The sequence below is a fragment of the Siphateles boraxobius genome, unplaced genomic scaffold (assembly GCF_051911475.1).
Source record: "Siphateles boraxobius isolate OS27281-9 unplaced genomic scaffold, OSU_SipBor_1 143, whole genome shotgun sequence".
NCBI lineage: Eukaryota > Metazoa > Chordata > Actinopteri > Cypriniformes > Leuciscidae > Siphateles > Siphateles boraxobius.
Genome location: NW_027508748.1, coordinates 477,501 through 492,057, shown reverse-complemented (window position 1 = coordinate 492,057; position 14,557 = coordinate 477,501). Strand labels below are relative to the sequence as shown.

Below are 14,557 nucleotides of genomic sequence, written 5' to 3'. Positions count from 1 at the left end.
ATTATTAAGAAAGGAAGATTAGTATAATGAAGCGCGCGAGCCGCGGTGTATGATGGGAAACTAACAGCCATTTCACCTCAAACTGTCTTCAAGGAAGCAGCAAAACCCCTCCGCGGCGGAACACAACCTCTCAAACACCCGGCGACAGGTGAGTCCTCGCCCGGTACACACTGCACACCGGCCCGTTAACCGAGGACGGGAATCCATCACGTTTATTAACGTTCTGAGTAACTTTATCGTATGGGAAAACCGCTATAAAACGGTCTCGTTCTGAAGTGAGATTATCGCGTCTCGAGCTCACTCTCATCTCTGTCGCTTTCCTTCGATGAATTAAACTCATTCTCACACTTTTGCTCGCTGTGATTTTATAGAAACACTTGCTGACAGTGTGCGCTACCGCTGTACGCCGTTAAACGCGATCAATGTAGTTGTAATTCGCTGGAAATCGTGCCGTTTGTTTGTTGTGCTTCACTCGATAAACTGCTGTTTGTTTTATGTATTCTCTCACATTTAGCAGTCAGCCATTGTGTAACCGCACAGGGGGCGGGGCTGGATTTGAACACTGAGTGTTGATTGGTGCGGGGTGACTGACGTCACGCCCCCTCGGCCTGTAGCTCTCGTTTATTGGTTGAGAACATGTTGATTGATGGCTGTCAGACTGAAACCACGGGCAACCCAGTGAAACTCCTCTGACTGACGTAATCGAGAGTCAGACCAAACATTTTTAGTTGTTTTTTAATTCTGTTAATTATTTTTTCAACGTTCTTTGCCAAAACTGCTCGAAAAAGCCTTTATATATTTTGTTTTGCACACTTAAACTCTTTAAGAAACAATAATAATATTAATCATACAAATATATAATACTTATTATTAGAAAATTTTGTACCCTCAATTTTTACATTTACTATTTTTTATCTACACTTCGAAAAAAAGTGCAATAGAGCATCTTTATGGGAATGTTCATCGGATTTTGCTAGTCAAATAGTAAACATCTACCATGAAGTGTAGTTTTATGATATTACATATTGACTATTTAAACATCTTGAGTAACACTTTACAATACGGTTCATTAGTTAACATTAGTTCATGTATTAACTAATATGAACTAACCATGAGCACAGTTACAGTATTTCTTAATCTTTGTTAATGTTAGTTAATAAAAATCCTGTTCATTGTTTGTTCATGTTAGTTCACAGTGCATTAACTAATTTTAAGAAATACATCCTTTGTTTGTAATAATGTATTAGTAAATGTTGGAATTAATATTAACTAAGATTAATAAATGCTGAAGAAGTATTGTTCATTCTTAGTTCATGTTAACTAATGAACCGTATTATAAAGTGTTACCACATCTTGTTGTATGCATTTTTGCATCCATGCAAAATCAAATAGTAGACCTGCTGGATATTCTTAGTGTCATGTGACTGTTCTCAACATCATTATCATCTAGTTTGTTTGTTATTCAGTTTCAGGTAAGTGTGTGTCAGGATGGCCCGTACGAAGCAAACCGCGCGTAAGTCGACTGGAGGAAAAGCTCCTCGTAAGCAGCTGGCGACTAAAGCGGCCCGTAAGAGCGCCCCGTCCACCGGAGGAGTGAAGAAGCCCCATCGCTACAGGTGAGGACGCCACACACACACACGGCTCTGTTTTGTCAGAGACTAACGGCTCTGTGTCATCTGACACCGCTTACGCTAATGGCTCTGTGTCGTCAGAGACTTAACGGCTGTGTAATCTGATACCACTAACGCTAATGGCTCTGTGTCGTCTGACACGGCTAACGTTAACGGCTCTGTGTCGTCCGATGCCGCTAATGGCTCTGTCGTCTTACCGCCGCTAATGCTATTGACTCTGTTGTCTGAACGCCGCTAACGGCTCTGTGTCGTCAGAGACTAACATCTAACACTAACGGCTCCGTTTGTCGTCTGACCACGGCTAACGTTAACGGCTCTATATTGTCATAGACTAACGGCTTACACTAATGACTCCGTGTGTCATCTGACCGCCGCTAACGTTAACGGCTCTATGTTGTCAGAGACTAATGGCTAACACTAACGACTCCGTGTGTCGTCTGACCGCCACTAACGTTAACGTCTCTATGTCGTCAGAGACTAGCGGCTAACGCTAACGGCTGTGTGTTCTCTGACGCCGCTAACGCTAACGTCTCTGTGTCATCTGACCGCCGCTAACTGCTCTGTGTCGTCTGACTGCCGCTAACGGCTCTGTGTCGTCTGACTGCCGCTAACGCTATCGGCTCTTGTGTCGTCAGAGACTAACGGCTAACTAACGGCTCTGTGTCGTCTGACTGTCGCTAGCGCTAACTGCTCTGTGACTCTGACTAACGCTAACGGCTCTGTGTCATCTGAACGCAGCTAACGGCTCTATGTCGTCAGAGACTAGCGGCTAACACTAATGGCTCTGTGTGTCGTCTGACTGCTGCCAACGTTAACAGCTCTGTGTCGTCTGACGCCGCTAACGCTAACGTCTCTGTGTGTGCCTCAGGCCCGGGACCGTGGCTCTGCGTGAGATCCGCCGCTACCAGAAGTCCACGGAGCTGCTGATCCGCAAACTCCCCTTCCAGCGCCTGGTGCGAGAGATCGCGCAGGACTTCAAGACCGACTTACGCTTCCAGAGCGCCGCCATCGGAGCGCTGCAGGTCAGAGGTCACTCACACACCAGAGACAACACACAAAATATGAATGAATAAACTATAAAGAAGTTTTTAAAAAAGTAAGGTAAACCATCAGATACAACGATGATTCTCACAAAACTATTTTCTGTAAGCTTTTTCGAAGTGAATTTAGGTCATTATTAAAAAAAGGACACTTGGAGACTCCAAAAGGACACCAAATAAGTCCATAATTCATAAATGTATGCACACCAAGCACCCATTAAAAACAAAACGTTCCAGAATTCACCGTGTCCAGTAAGAGTTCAGTGCAACAGCGAAGCTTGTTTACATAGTTAAGTCAAGTTGTGATGCATGGAGTTTCCCAACAAACATACCCTAAACCAACTGCATATACTACAGCACACAGATCCATTTAGAATTACTAAACACATGACAAATCAAAACGTTATCCTCAATGTGTGTGTGTGTGTGTGTGTGTGTTTGCAGGAGGCCAGCGAGGCGTATCTGGTGGGTCTGTTTGAGGACACTAACCTGTGTGCCATCCATGCCAAGCGTGTGACCATCATGCCCAAAGACATCCAGCTGGCACGCCGCATCCGTGGAGAACGAGCCTAAACTTTCATCTGTGTGTGTGTGTGTGTGTGTGTGTGTGTGTGTGGGTCTGACTGAAGGACTCGAGACACTAAACACTGGGTTTCGTGAAGTCAGGTCTGAATAAAGCCGGTCCAGGACTCGTTTCTGGTGCTAATGATTTTCTTTCATGTGTGAGTCCAGTGATGCATTCTGGGATTGATCGTCTCCCAGTCGTGCTCTTCACACACACGATCTTGTGTTACTGATGAGCGCATGTAGCAACAGACTGTAGCTATTTTATACCATTTGCTGTACTTCTTCATGAGATGTTTAGTGTGATGTTTAGGCGGACACTCACTCAGGTTTTTTCTACACCCTTTCATGGTTTTTATCACGAAGTGATCGATTGTGTTTCCTTTGTTTTTGTACGTCCAAGAAGCAAATCTTTGTACTACACAGATAATAAATTGGTGTTGAACTGTTATTGAGAGCTGTTTTATTGAAGTGTTTCACCTCCAATAACATTTTCTCAGGTAAATATTTTATGGATGTCATTTCTGTAATGATACAATATCCATTTTACACAGACAGTTGTGTGTCAGAGATTATGTAGTCATGTGATATCTCATGATAATGTGTTATGGTTCATTGTTCCATAGGCTTTATGTTTTCTTCACTCACGCAAAATTTCAGTTACAAACTAGGGTCGATGAAAAAGATAAGAGAAAAATAGTGTAAAAAAACATCATAAATTTGTTTTAATAAATTGAAATAAAATAGATAAGTAATAAAAATCAACTTAAGTACATTTGATTAAAATACATATATAATAAAGGATTGAAATAAAATAAAGAAAAAGAATATAAATTGATTTATAGAAATTTCATGAAAAATAAATGCATCAATACAAAATTCATTTAATTGGAATACATAAAAATCTATTTAAATAAATGCATTTGATTAAAAATAAATTTATTTAAAAATATTTAAATAAAACTAACAATTGGCTTATATATTTGATTAAAATAAAACAATTATATAAATACATTTCATACAAATAAGTAACATTTGATTGAAAAATATTTCATTAAAATAAATAATAGAAATTGATTTAAAATACATTTAATAAAACTATAGTATTAAAACAAGTTTCATTAAAATAAATGTAAAAATAATTGTTAAAACAAATAAACAATGAATGTTTTAAAATAATGGATTAGTAAAAATAGATTGATATTAATACATATTTATACAAATATTTAATACTTTTTTTACAAATAAATAAGTTAATTTAAAAAACAATAAACATTGTCCAAAAATACAAATAAATCCAATAGTACTAGTAAAAACTTTATGAAAAATATATATAATATTTTACACATTTATAAAAAATAATTTATAATTTTTCACGCCGGTGGAGAGACTCCAGCGCGATGCATTGTGGGAGCCGCTGATTGGCGCATTTCCGCTGTCATTGTGCGCGAGAGACGGTAAATAACACTGAAGCTCAACTCTAAACACTCTTTAAACACAATTCCACTAAGGTAAGGTCAGTAGGTCCGTGTGAATATAAATATGTGATATTTAATTGTTATTTTAGGCAGAAAAACATTCGTTTTGTGGTATTTCGAATGAATTTGACCGCGTCTGTGTTTATATCAGAGAAATACTGAAGCGCTTCAGTCGCGCGAGCCTCAAAATCCAGCCAAAATAAAACCTGATATTTCACAAACGCCGAAAATCCACATAAACGCCTCCATTCCTGCTTTAAGCGTCCGATGATGCATCCCTAGGGTCTTTTCTTTGTTGTCCGAGAGTAATTGGCAAGAACAGTGGTGAGATTCCCAGTGAAATTGTCGAAGTTTTGTCCTTAGTTCGTGTCTTTTCTTTTCTCGCTCAGTTTACGGTTCGTATCAAACAGGCGCCATGATGTTCACAGTTGAGGGGCGTGGCTAACGCCAACCGTCTGGCTTATCTCCTGTGCTCTGATTGGTCGGCTCATGAATATTAAGACAACGATGCTGACCTTTGAAACTTGATTGACATGATGAGCTTGTTGTTGTTTCAAGCACCTGCAAGAGTTCAGTGTCAATACGGAAACGTTTATAATAGATTTACGACTTCAGAAATATTTGTATTTATTTATTTATTTATTATTAACGGTCACTTTTATGATTGTGTATTAGTATAATATGGTCTGTGAAAACGTGTAAAAAAACAACAACAAAGTAAAGAATTAGTTAATAATCAAATTAAACTAAAAATGATTTAAAATGCATAAATACAAATTGGCGTAAGTCAAAGAAAATTTACTAAAATAAAATTGATGAATTAATAATCAAAATATTTGATTAAAATAAAAACTGATTTAAATAAATAAAAAATAAAACTTGATTTAAATAAATAAATTCTAAAAATGAATTTAAATAAATTAAAAATGATTAAAACATATTGATTAAAATAAATTAAAATAAAATAATAAATACAAATTTATTTAAATAAATACATAATACATTTAATTATTTAAATAAAATGGACAAATAAGTAATAAAATAGGTTTGTAAATTTGATTAAAATAAATAAAAACGATTATTTAAATTTGAAATTAAAAAATTTGATTTTAAAATACATTGCATGAAAATAAATTTTAAAATGATTAAAACAAAAAAGAATAAAGTTGATTTAAATAAATAATTTAAATTTCTATATATTTCTATATTATTATTAATGGTCACTTGTGTGATTGTGTATTAGTATAACATGATTATGAGATATTCTTTGAATTACCTTAGTGTCATGTGACTGTTCTCAACGTCATCATCATCTAGTTTGTTTATTTGTTTACATTTATGCATTTGGCAGACGCTTTTACCCAAAGTGAAATGCATTGCATTTCAAGGTACACATTTACATTCTTATCAGTTCTTGTTATTCAGTTTCAGGTAAGTGTGTGTCAGGATGGCCCGTACGAAGCAAACCGCGCGTAAGTCGACTGGAGGAAAAGCTCCTCGTAAGCAGCTGGCGACTAAAGCGGCCCGTAAGAGCGCCCCGTCCACCGGAGGAGTGAAGAAGCCCCATCGCTACAGGTGAGGATGCCACACACTAACAGCTCTGTTTCGTCTGACGCCGCTAACGGCTCTGTGTCGTCTGACACCGCTAACGCTAATGGCTCTGTGTCGTCTGGCTGCACGCTAACGGCTCTGTGTCGTCTGACTGCCGCTAATGCTAACGGCTCTGTGTCGTCTGACTGCACGCTAATGCTAACGGCTCTGTGTCATCTGAACGCAGCTAACGGCTCTGTGTCATCTGAACGCAGCTAACGGCTCTATGTCGTCAGAGACTAGCGGCTAACACTAACGGCTCTGTGTGTCGTCTGACTGCTGCCAACGTTAACAGCTCTGTGTCGTCTGACGCCGCTAACGCTAACGGCTCTGTGTCGTCTGACGCCGCTAACGCTAACGGCTCTGTGTCGTCTGACTGCACGCTAACGGCTCTGTGTCATCTGAACGCAGCTAACGGCTCTATGTCGTCAGAGACTAGCGGCTAACGCTAACGGCTCTTGTGTCGTCAGAGACTAACGGCTAACTAACGGCTCTGTGTCGTCTGACTGTCGCTAGCGCTAACTGCTCTGTGACTCTGACTAACGCTAACGGCTCTGTGTCATCTGAACGCAGCTAACGGCTCTATGTCGTCAGAGACTAGCGGCTAACGCTATCGGCTCTTGTGTCGTCAGAGACTAACGGCTAACTAACGGCTCTGTGTCGTCTGACTGTCGCTAGCGCTAACTGCTCTGTGACTCTGACTAACGCTAACGGCTCTGTGTCATCTGAACGCAGCTAACGGCTCTATGTCGTCAGAGACTAGCGGCTAACACTAACGGCTCTGTGTGTCGTCTGACTGCTGCCAACGTTAACAGCTCTGTGTCGTCTGACGCCGCTAACGCTAACGTCTCTGTGTGTGCCTCAGGCCCGGGACCGTGGCTCTGCGTGAGATCCGCCGCTACCAGAAGTCCACGGAGCTGCTGATCCGCAAACTCCCCTTCCAGCGTCTGGTGCGAGAGATCGCGCAGGACTTCAAGACCGACTTACGCTTCCAGAGCGCCGCCATCGGAGCGCTGCAGGTCAGAGGTCACTCACACACCAGAGACAGGCTTTCTCAGTTCAAAATAATGTAAACGAATTAAAACAATAGACATGTTTAAAATAAAGACATGTTATAAAAAAATCTAATTTTCATTTAGTTTATCATGATTTACTGAAATAAATAAAAATAAAAGATTTTTTTACAATTACTTAACTTGATGTACTAAAATAAAGTGAAAAAATTAAAAATGACTAAAGTAAAATTTAAATTAATATTAAAATATTTTAATTTAAATATATATATTTTTAAAGAATATACAATAAATAGTGTAATATGAAAAACAAATCATATTTTCATTTAGTTCATCTTGATGTACTGAATAACTAAAACTGAAAAAATTTAATAGCTAAAAACTACACAAACATTTTAAAAACACAAAAATATCTCAAATTAAAACCAAAAAATATAAAAAAAATTAAATTAATTAAAAATATAACAGTATCTCAACCCTGCTTCCTCTGATGTCAGGTCATGTGACTCGTGTGTGTGTGTGTGTGTGTTTGCAGGAGGCCAGCGAGGCGTATCTGGTGGGTCTGTTTGAGGACACTAACCTGTGTGCCATCCATGCCAAGCGTGTGACCATCATGCCCAAAGACATCCAGCTGGCACGCCGCATCCGTGGAGAACGAGCCTAAACACACACACTCTCTCTCGCTGTTTGTATGTAGTTTTAGCGTATGGTGGCGTTGATGTATGTGGTTGTCTCTCTGTTTAATGGCAACAGACTATTAGGGTACTTCCTGTTTGCATGTACCAGCCGGTGACTGATGCGCGTCTCACACACACACACACACACACACACACACACACGTGAGTGAAGCGGTCAGGGCTGATGTCTGCGTTCAGGGTGTCAGGGCCTCATGCAGGGTGCTAGAACAAGCCCTGACCCTTCCCAGAATTCCCTGCTCTGCCCATCCTGAGCATGTGTGTGTGTGTGTGCGCTCGATCAGCACAGGCATTTCTATACAAATCCCAGCATCTCGTCTCCAGCAAATGTTTATTATTGCAATATTATAAATTGTCTTTTTTTTAATGCATTCATATAAGCTTGTTTCCTAGATCTAGAGCGTATTTTTCAAGATTCTTATCGAGACATTTCTACATCACGAATCATGATTATTTTTCTCTGTGATTCGGCTCCGGAAGTAATAATAATAATAATAATAATGTGTCCATCTGTGATTCCCAGGGGCTTTCGATGGGAACACCTTGATTTGAGCAGAACACACACACACACACACATATATTTTCCCGCCAGTTTTCTACTCTCATCCCGTCACAGGATTCCTCAGGCAAACATGGAAACATTATCATTTAATCCTGAATTTCCCTTCATTCACAGTTCGACTACAGAACGTTCAGGTCTTTAAATAAACTCTTTGTAATTTGAAATTTCTCTCAATTGCGTAATAAATGGATGTTAAACACATTTTTTGTGGGTTGTCTCTTATTGTGCTTTTACAATGATTTCAAATTCTACTTTTAATTTAAGTAAAAGTTTAATTTTTAATGATAATCATCCATTTGTTGAGTTTCCTTGCATTTCTGTTTCTCTTGAAATGTGTGATTTATTTTATTACGGCTGAGGAACAAACTATGTTGAGATGTAGATGTATTTATTTATTTTAGTTATTATAAAAGCAACTGTTCCAGAGATTGTCGTCTTAAAGGAATTTCATTATTCCTGTCTTGTGTTATGTATTTGTTAATGCTAAAAACGAATAAATGCTTTAAAAGTATTCATCATTGTTTAACTATTGTTAACAAATGCAGCTTTGAATGAAAGTCCTGCAAGTCACTTGTTTTACTTGTGAACTGCATTTCTTGTATGTAAGATGCTTTATGAATAAAACAGGTTTATCAATTAATACATTAGACTATTAGATTATAGTCTTGTATATGGAACAGTGTTTGAAACGAAACAAATTTTAACAAAGTCCAACATTTTGAGGCAAAACCTTCATACTGAGTCTGTATTTCTTAAGATTTTAGGTAGTTATTGTAATTAATACTCAGCTAAACTATTAATTGGAAGCATCTACATTGAAATATGAGTGAAAGTGTGTGATTTATATGATTAAACGTAAACCCTCATTAAAGGTGAATTTAATTACTGACACTGATCCAGGATGTTTTATCTTGTTAATTTAATTTTTTGTTTGTTTGTTCGACGTATATTTGTGAATGCAATGACTCCGTCCACGCGCGCGGCGGCGCTCTCAGAAGCCGTGCGCGCAACTGAGTCACGTGTCTGGTGCGAGCCCGATGACGTCGGTCTTTGCCGCTCGCACGCGCCGCTGTGTCGCTCGTGAGGATCCGAGTGTCTGGAAAATAAAGCAATATACCTATAAAAACGTTACAGTAATATTAATAAAAAATATATATAAGTTAATTAACAGTCGGATCTGAAATCATGGCCACGACATTTGAGCAGATGAGAGCGAACGTCGGCAAACTTTTGAGAGGAATCGACAGGTAAAAATGATCGCTTTATTGTTGATTATTATTAATTATAGCAAATAAAACACAGTAGAGGCTGTCAACACACTAAAGGCGCTCAATTAACGTAAAACAGAACCGATTCATAGAAAATAGGTGCTTGTGCGACTTGTCAACAGTGTCAATGAAGTAGTTCAAACCCCTGCTAGGAAAATGGCTAAAACCAGCCTAAGCTAGTAGTCCTGTTTTAGCTGATTTTAGAGGGTATTATTACTTAACTTTTTTTTTTTACTTTTTAAACTGAACAACAGGCTAGTCTTAACTGGTCAAGCTGGTAGACCAGCTAAATCCAGACGATTCCAATAAGGAAAAACAAAACCTTAGATATCATTCACATTTCGTCTTATTGCAAAACATTAAATTGTAGCTGAATATCATGAACAAAAAATCAACAGAATAAAGAACACTTTGTCTGTGGTTTAAAAATACCATAGAAAAACAATTAGTATATAAATGGCGATATATAACTAATATAAAGTTCAAGCATTAGTAAAGACAAGTAAACATTCAGTAATTCAACTGCAACAAACTGAACAAAGATGCTCTCGTTTAAAAAGGCATATTGAAATGCTCACAAAGGAATCGATACGTGGAATCGAAATTTTAATTTTATAACAAGTATCCGGTTCCTGACTCTGTTTTTCAGCAGGGTAATTATGAAACAAACCCAGTTTCCGCTGTAAATCAGCTCTACAGAAGACCGTATTGCCGTTATTCAGATCAATGTTGATTCAGTTCAATAACTGACGTTCATCATTTCTGGAAGCTTGAGTTGATCAGATTAATAATCTGCACAGATACAACCCTGAGAACCTGTCCACGCTGGAGCGATACGTGGACACACAGGCCAGAGAGAACGCCTACGACCTGGAGGCCAACCTGGCCGTGCTCAAACTGTGAGTGACACACACACACACACACACACACACACACACACACACACTCACACACACACACAGGCCAGAGAGAACGCCTACGACCTGGAGGCCAACCTGGCCGTGCTCAAACTGTGAGTGACACACACACACTCTCACACACACACACACACACACACACACACACACACACACACACACACACACACACACACACACACAGGCCAGAGAGAACGCCTACGACCTGGAGGCCAACCTGGCCGTGCTCAAACTGTGAGTGACACACAAACACACACACACACACACACAGGCCAGAGAGAACGCCTACAACCTGGAGGCCAAACTGTGAGTGACACACACACACACACACACACACACACACACACACACACACACACACACACACACACACACACACACACAGGCCAGAGAGAACGCCTACGACCTGGAGGCCAACCTGGCCGTGCTCAAACTGTGAGTGACACACACACACACACACACACACACACACACACACACACACTCACACACACACACAGGCCAGAGAGAACGCCTACGACCTGGAGGCCAACCTGGCCGTGCTCAAACTGTGAGTGACACACACACACTCTCACACACACACACACACACACACACACACACACACACACACACACACACACACACACACAGGCCAGAGAGAACGCCTACGACCTGGAGGCCAACCTGGCCGTGCTCAAACTGTGAGTGACACACAAACACACACACACACACACACAGGCCAGAGAGAACGCCTACAACCTGGAGGCCAAACTGTGAGTGACACACACACACACACACACACACACACACACACACACACACACACACACACACACACACACAGGCCAGAGAGAACGCCTACGACCTGGAGGCCAACCTGGCCGTGCTCAAACTGTGAGTGACACACACACACTCTCACACACACACACACACACACACACACACACACACACACACACACACAGGCCAGAGAGAACGCCTACGACCTGGAGGCCAACCTGGCCGTGCTCAAACTGTGAGTGACACACAAACACACACACACACAGGCCAGAGAGAACGCCTACAACCTGGAGGCCAAACTGTGAGTGACACACACACACACACACACACACACTCACACACACACACACACACACACACACACTCACACACACACACACGTCTGCTGTGAAGCTGATCTTCTGTTCACATTCACTCACTTCACACGGACCGTCACTCGCAGTAACACGTTTATGAGGCTACTAATACACACTTCACAAGATATCACAGCAGGATTGATTAAATCTGCAAGGTTTGTAAAATTAAATGTTCATTAGATAATCAGAGATTTGTTTAAATTATGTAGATGCGCATTTGCTGAATGTTGACGGTAAATGAGAAAGTATTTTAGACTGATTATAGTATAGCCTATTACAAATAATAGTAGTCCTTGTATTTCATTTTACAGTGTGTGTGTGTGTGTGTGTGTGTGTGTGTGTGTGTGTGTGTGTGTGTGTGTGTGTGTGTGTGTGTGTGTGTCCTCAGGTACCAGTTTAACCCGGCGTACTTCCAGACCACGGTCACCGCACAGATTCTGCTCAAGGCTCTGACCAACCTTCCTCACACTGACTTCACACTCTGCAAGTGTATGATCGACCAGACCCACGTATCCTTCAGGAGACACAGCGTCAGAAGCTGAAGAGACACACACAGTGTGTTATTCCTTCAGGAGACACAGCGTCAGAAGCTGAAGAGATACACACAGTGTGTTATTCCTTCAGGAGACACAGCGTCAGAAGCTGAAGAGACACACACAGTGTGTTATTCCTTCAGGAGACACAGCGTCACCACAGCTTCTGTTACGGATGATGTGATGAGTTGCAAACATAGAAACAAAACGGATTCTTGTCATTACCGGTGTTGAATACGTGCATTCGTCTTAAAGTGACAGCGGCCCAATATATCCACAGCTGATTGTGTCACGCTAGTTAATCAAACAACCAAAGAGAAATAGTAGCTTTAACAAAGATAAACTGTATTATTATATGTAAGAGATAATGTACATCAAGCCGGTTGTTATCTCAGGGTACGTTTACACCACTACGATAGGCTTAAAACGGTTAAGTTTTTCATTTGAGTTTTCCGCGTACAGACGCCGTTGTCAAAATGATCCCCGCCAGTAGATGGCGATGAAACGCTGTAACCTGAAGACTAATACGCATGTGCATGACGTCATCGTCTTCAGAGATTCACGTTATTGCTGTTTACACGGAGACCGTTTTCAAAAACGTGCACTTTGAAATTCGTTTTCAAAACGCCGTTGTCTTGTAAATAAACGGCCAAAACGCACAAGTTTTCCGTTTTTGGTTGAAACGGTGCGGGTGAACAGCCCCTCAGAAGCTGGAGCTGCAGGCGGTAATGCTGTAATAATAGCAGAACAGCGGCCGCGATAAGCGTCCGTTCATTCGTTCCTGTCAAAGCTACCCGGCGAATTAACAACACACTGACGTCAGACGCATGTCTGTTTACAAACCAATCAGTGTCGAGATGTGATCTGAACTCTTTATATAATAACTCCACTGTTATTATGGGCTGTCGTGTGTCTGGTTGTTATTATGGGCTGTCGTGTGTCTGGTTGTTATTATGGGCTGTCGTGTGTCCGGTTGTTCTTATGGGCTGTCTTGTGTCTGGGTGTTATTATGGGCTGTCTTGTGTCTGGGTGTTATTATGGGCTGTCGTGTGTCTGGTTGTTGTTATGGGCTGTCGTGTGTCTGGTTGTTGTTATGGGCTGTGGTGTGTCTGTGGTGATGTCGTGGGTTTCCTTGACTACGGTGTCGCAGCAAGAGGAGCGGCCGATAAGACAGATCCTGTACCTGGGCAACTTATTGGAGACCTGCCACTTCCAGAGCTTCTGGGTAATACACACACTCACTCACACTCACACTCACAGACATTCACACACACTCACACACACTCACTCACATTCCCACACACTCACTCACACACTCACTCACACACTCACTCGCACACACACACTCACTCGCGCACACACTCACTCGCGCACACTCACTCGCACATTCACTCACACACTCACTCGCACACACACACTCACTCGCGCACACTCACACACTCACACACTCACTCGCACACACACTCACTCGCACACTAACTCACACACTCACACCCTCACTCATTCACTCACTCGCACACTCACTCACATTCACACACACTCGCACACACTCGCTCACTCACACGCTCGCGCACACACACACACTCGTACACTCACTCACATACTTGCTCACACACTCGCACTCACTTGCACTCACTTGCACACTCACTAACTCGCTCACTCACTCGCACACACTCGCTCACTCACACGCTCGCGCACACACACTCACACACTCGTACACTCACTCACACACTTGCTCACACACTCGCACTCACTTGCACACTCACTAACTCGCTCACTCACTCGCACACACACTCACTCACTCGCACGCACACTCGCACACTCACTCGCTCACTATCTCTCACACACACACACACTCACTCACTCACTCACTCACAGAGTTCAGTAACAGGAGTGTGTGTTGTGTGTTTCTCAGTCCAGTCTGGAGGAGAACAGGGATCTCATTGATGGAATCACAGGATTTGAAGAATCGGTGCGCAAATGTAAGTGATTTAAATTTTACATTCATTAAGGTTTATGAAATGTAAAGGCCATAAAAAGTCTTTATCTAAAATGGTGACTTTTTTTACTCGCAATTGGAAAAAAACTGAATTATGGGATATAAAAGGGTGATAGCGAGTTATAAATTGTGATAAAAAGTCGTAATCG

The 14,557-nt window shown here is 41.1% G+C and overlaps 3 protein-coding genes across 8 annotated transcripts in view; all 3 read left to right on the top strand.

The window, feature by feature from the left end:
• Positions 1 to 32: 32 nt before the first annotated feature.
• Positions 33 to 3,686, top strand: LOC143738303 (histone H3.3A). The gene is made up of 4 exons (XM_077230373.1): positions 33 to 148; positions 1,467 to 1,616; positions 2,500 to 2,653; positions 3,116 to 3,686. Exons 2-4 carry the CDS (start codon positions 1,489 to 1,491, stop codon positions 3,242 to 3,244), a joined length of 411 nt encoding a protein of 136 aa, XP_077086488.1. The 5' UTR covers positions 33 to 148; positions 1,467 to 1,488; the 3' UTR covers positions 3,245 to 3,686.
• Positions 3,687 to 4,640: 954 nt separating this feature from the next.
• Positions 4,641 to 8,774, top strand: LOC143738296 (histone H3.3A). Of its 4 annotated transcripts, XM_077230357.1 has the most exons (5): positions 4,641 to 4,746; positions 6,139 to 6,288; positions 7,169 to 7,322; positions 7,852 to 8,001; positions 8,535 to 8,701. In XM_077230357.1, the coding sequence occupies exons 2-4, from the start codon at positions 6,161 to 6,163 to the stop codon at positions 7,978 to 7,980; spliced, it is 411 nt and encodes a 136-aa protein (XP_077086472.1). In that variant the 5' UTR covers positions 4,641 to 4,746; positions 6,139 to 6,160; the 3' UTR covers positions 7,981 to 8,001; positions 8,535 to 8,701. The 4 variants fall into 4 exon arrangements, with proteins under 4 accessions (XP_077086472.1, XP_077086469.1, XP_077086471.1 ...); XM_077230354.1 differs by having other exon boundaries at positions 7,852 to 8,774; XM_077230356.1 differs by having other exon boundaries at positions 4,650 to 4,692; positions 7,852 to 8,774.
• Positions 8,775 to 9,602: 828 nt separating this feature from the next.
• The window catches only part of eif3k (eukaryotic translation initiation factor 3, subunit K), a 24,005-nt gene continuing 19,050 nt past the window's right edge, over positions 9,603 to 14,557 (top strand). Inside the window, exons 1-5 of one of the 3 annotated variants that reach the window (XM_077230351.1) lie at positions 9,603 to 9,820; positions 10,642 to 10,740; positions 12,265 to 12,385; positions 13,560 to 13,634; positions 14,325 to 14,391. In XM_077230351.1, the coding sequence (XP_077086466.1) occupies positions 9,759 to 9,820; positions 10,642 to 10,740; positions 12,265 to 12,385; positions 13,560 to 13,634; positions 14,325 to 14,391 (424 nt within the window). In that variant the 5' untranslated portion in view covers positions 9,603 to 9,758. Of the gene's footprint in view, positions 9,821 to 10,641; positions 10,741 to 11,543; positions 11,756 to 12,264; positions 12,386 to 13,556; positions 13,635 to 14,324; positions 14,392 to 14,557 lie in introns of those variants that run through there. The other 2 variants (XM_077230350.1, XM_077230352.1) reach the window with 2 other exon arrangements.

Excerpts from the sequence above, each read along its gene's own strand:
- LOC143738303 (XM_077230373.1), top strand. The coding sequence starts at position 1,489 with ATGGCCCGTACGAAGCAAACCGCGCGTAAGTCGACTGGAGGAAAAGCT. Across the intron at positions 1,617-2,499 it reads AAGAAGCCCCATCGCTACAG|GCCCGGGACCGTGGCTCTGC; the intron begins GTGAGGACGCCA and ends TGTGTGCCTCAG. Across the intron at positions 2,654-3,115 it reads CCGCCATCGGAGCGCTGCAG|GAGGCCAGCGAGGCGTATCT; the intron begins GTCAGAGGTCAC and ends GTGTGTTTGCAG.
- LOC143738296 (XM_077230354.1), top strand. The coding sequence starts at position 6,161 with ATGGCCCGTACGAAGCAAACCGCGCGTAAGTCGACTGGAGGAAAAGCT. Across the intron at positions 6,289-7,168 it reads AAGAAGCCCCATCGCTACAG|GCCCGGGACCGTGGCTCTGC; the intron begins GTGAGGATGCCA and ends TGTGTGCCTCAG. Across the intron at positions 7,323-7,851 it reads CCGCCATCGGAGCGCTGCAG|GAGGCCAGCGAGGCGTATCT; the intron begins GTCAGAGGTCAC and ends GTGTGTTTGCAG.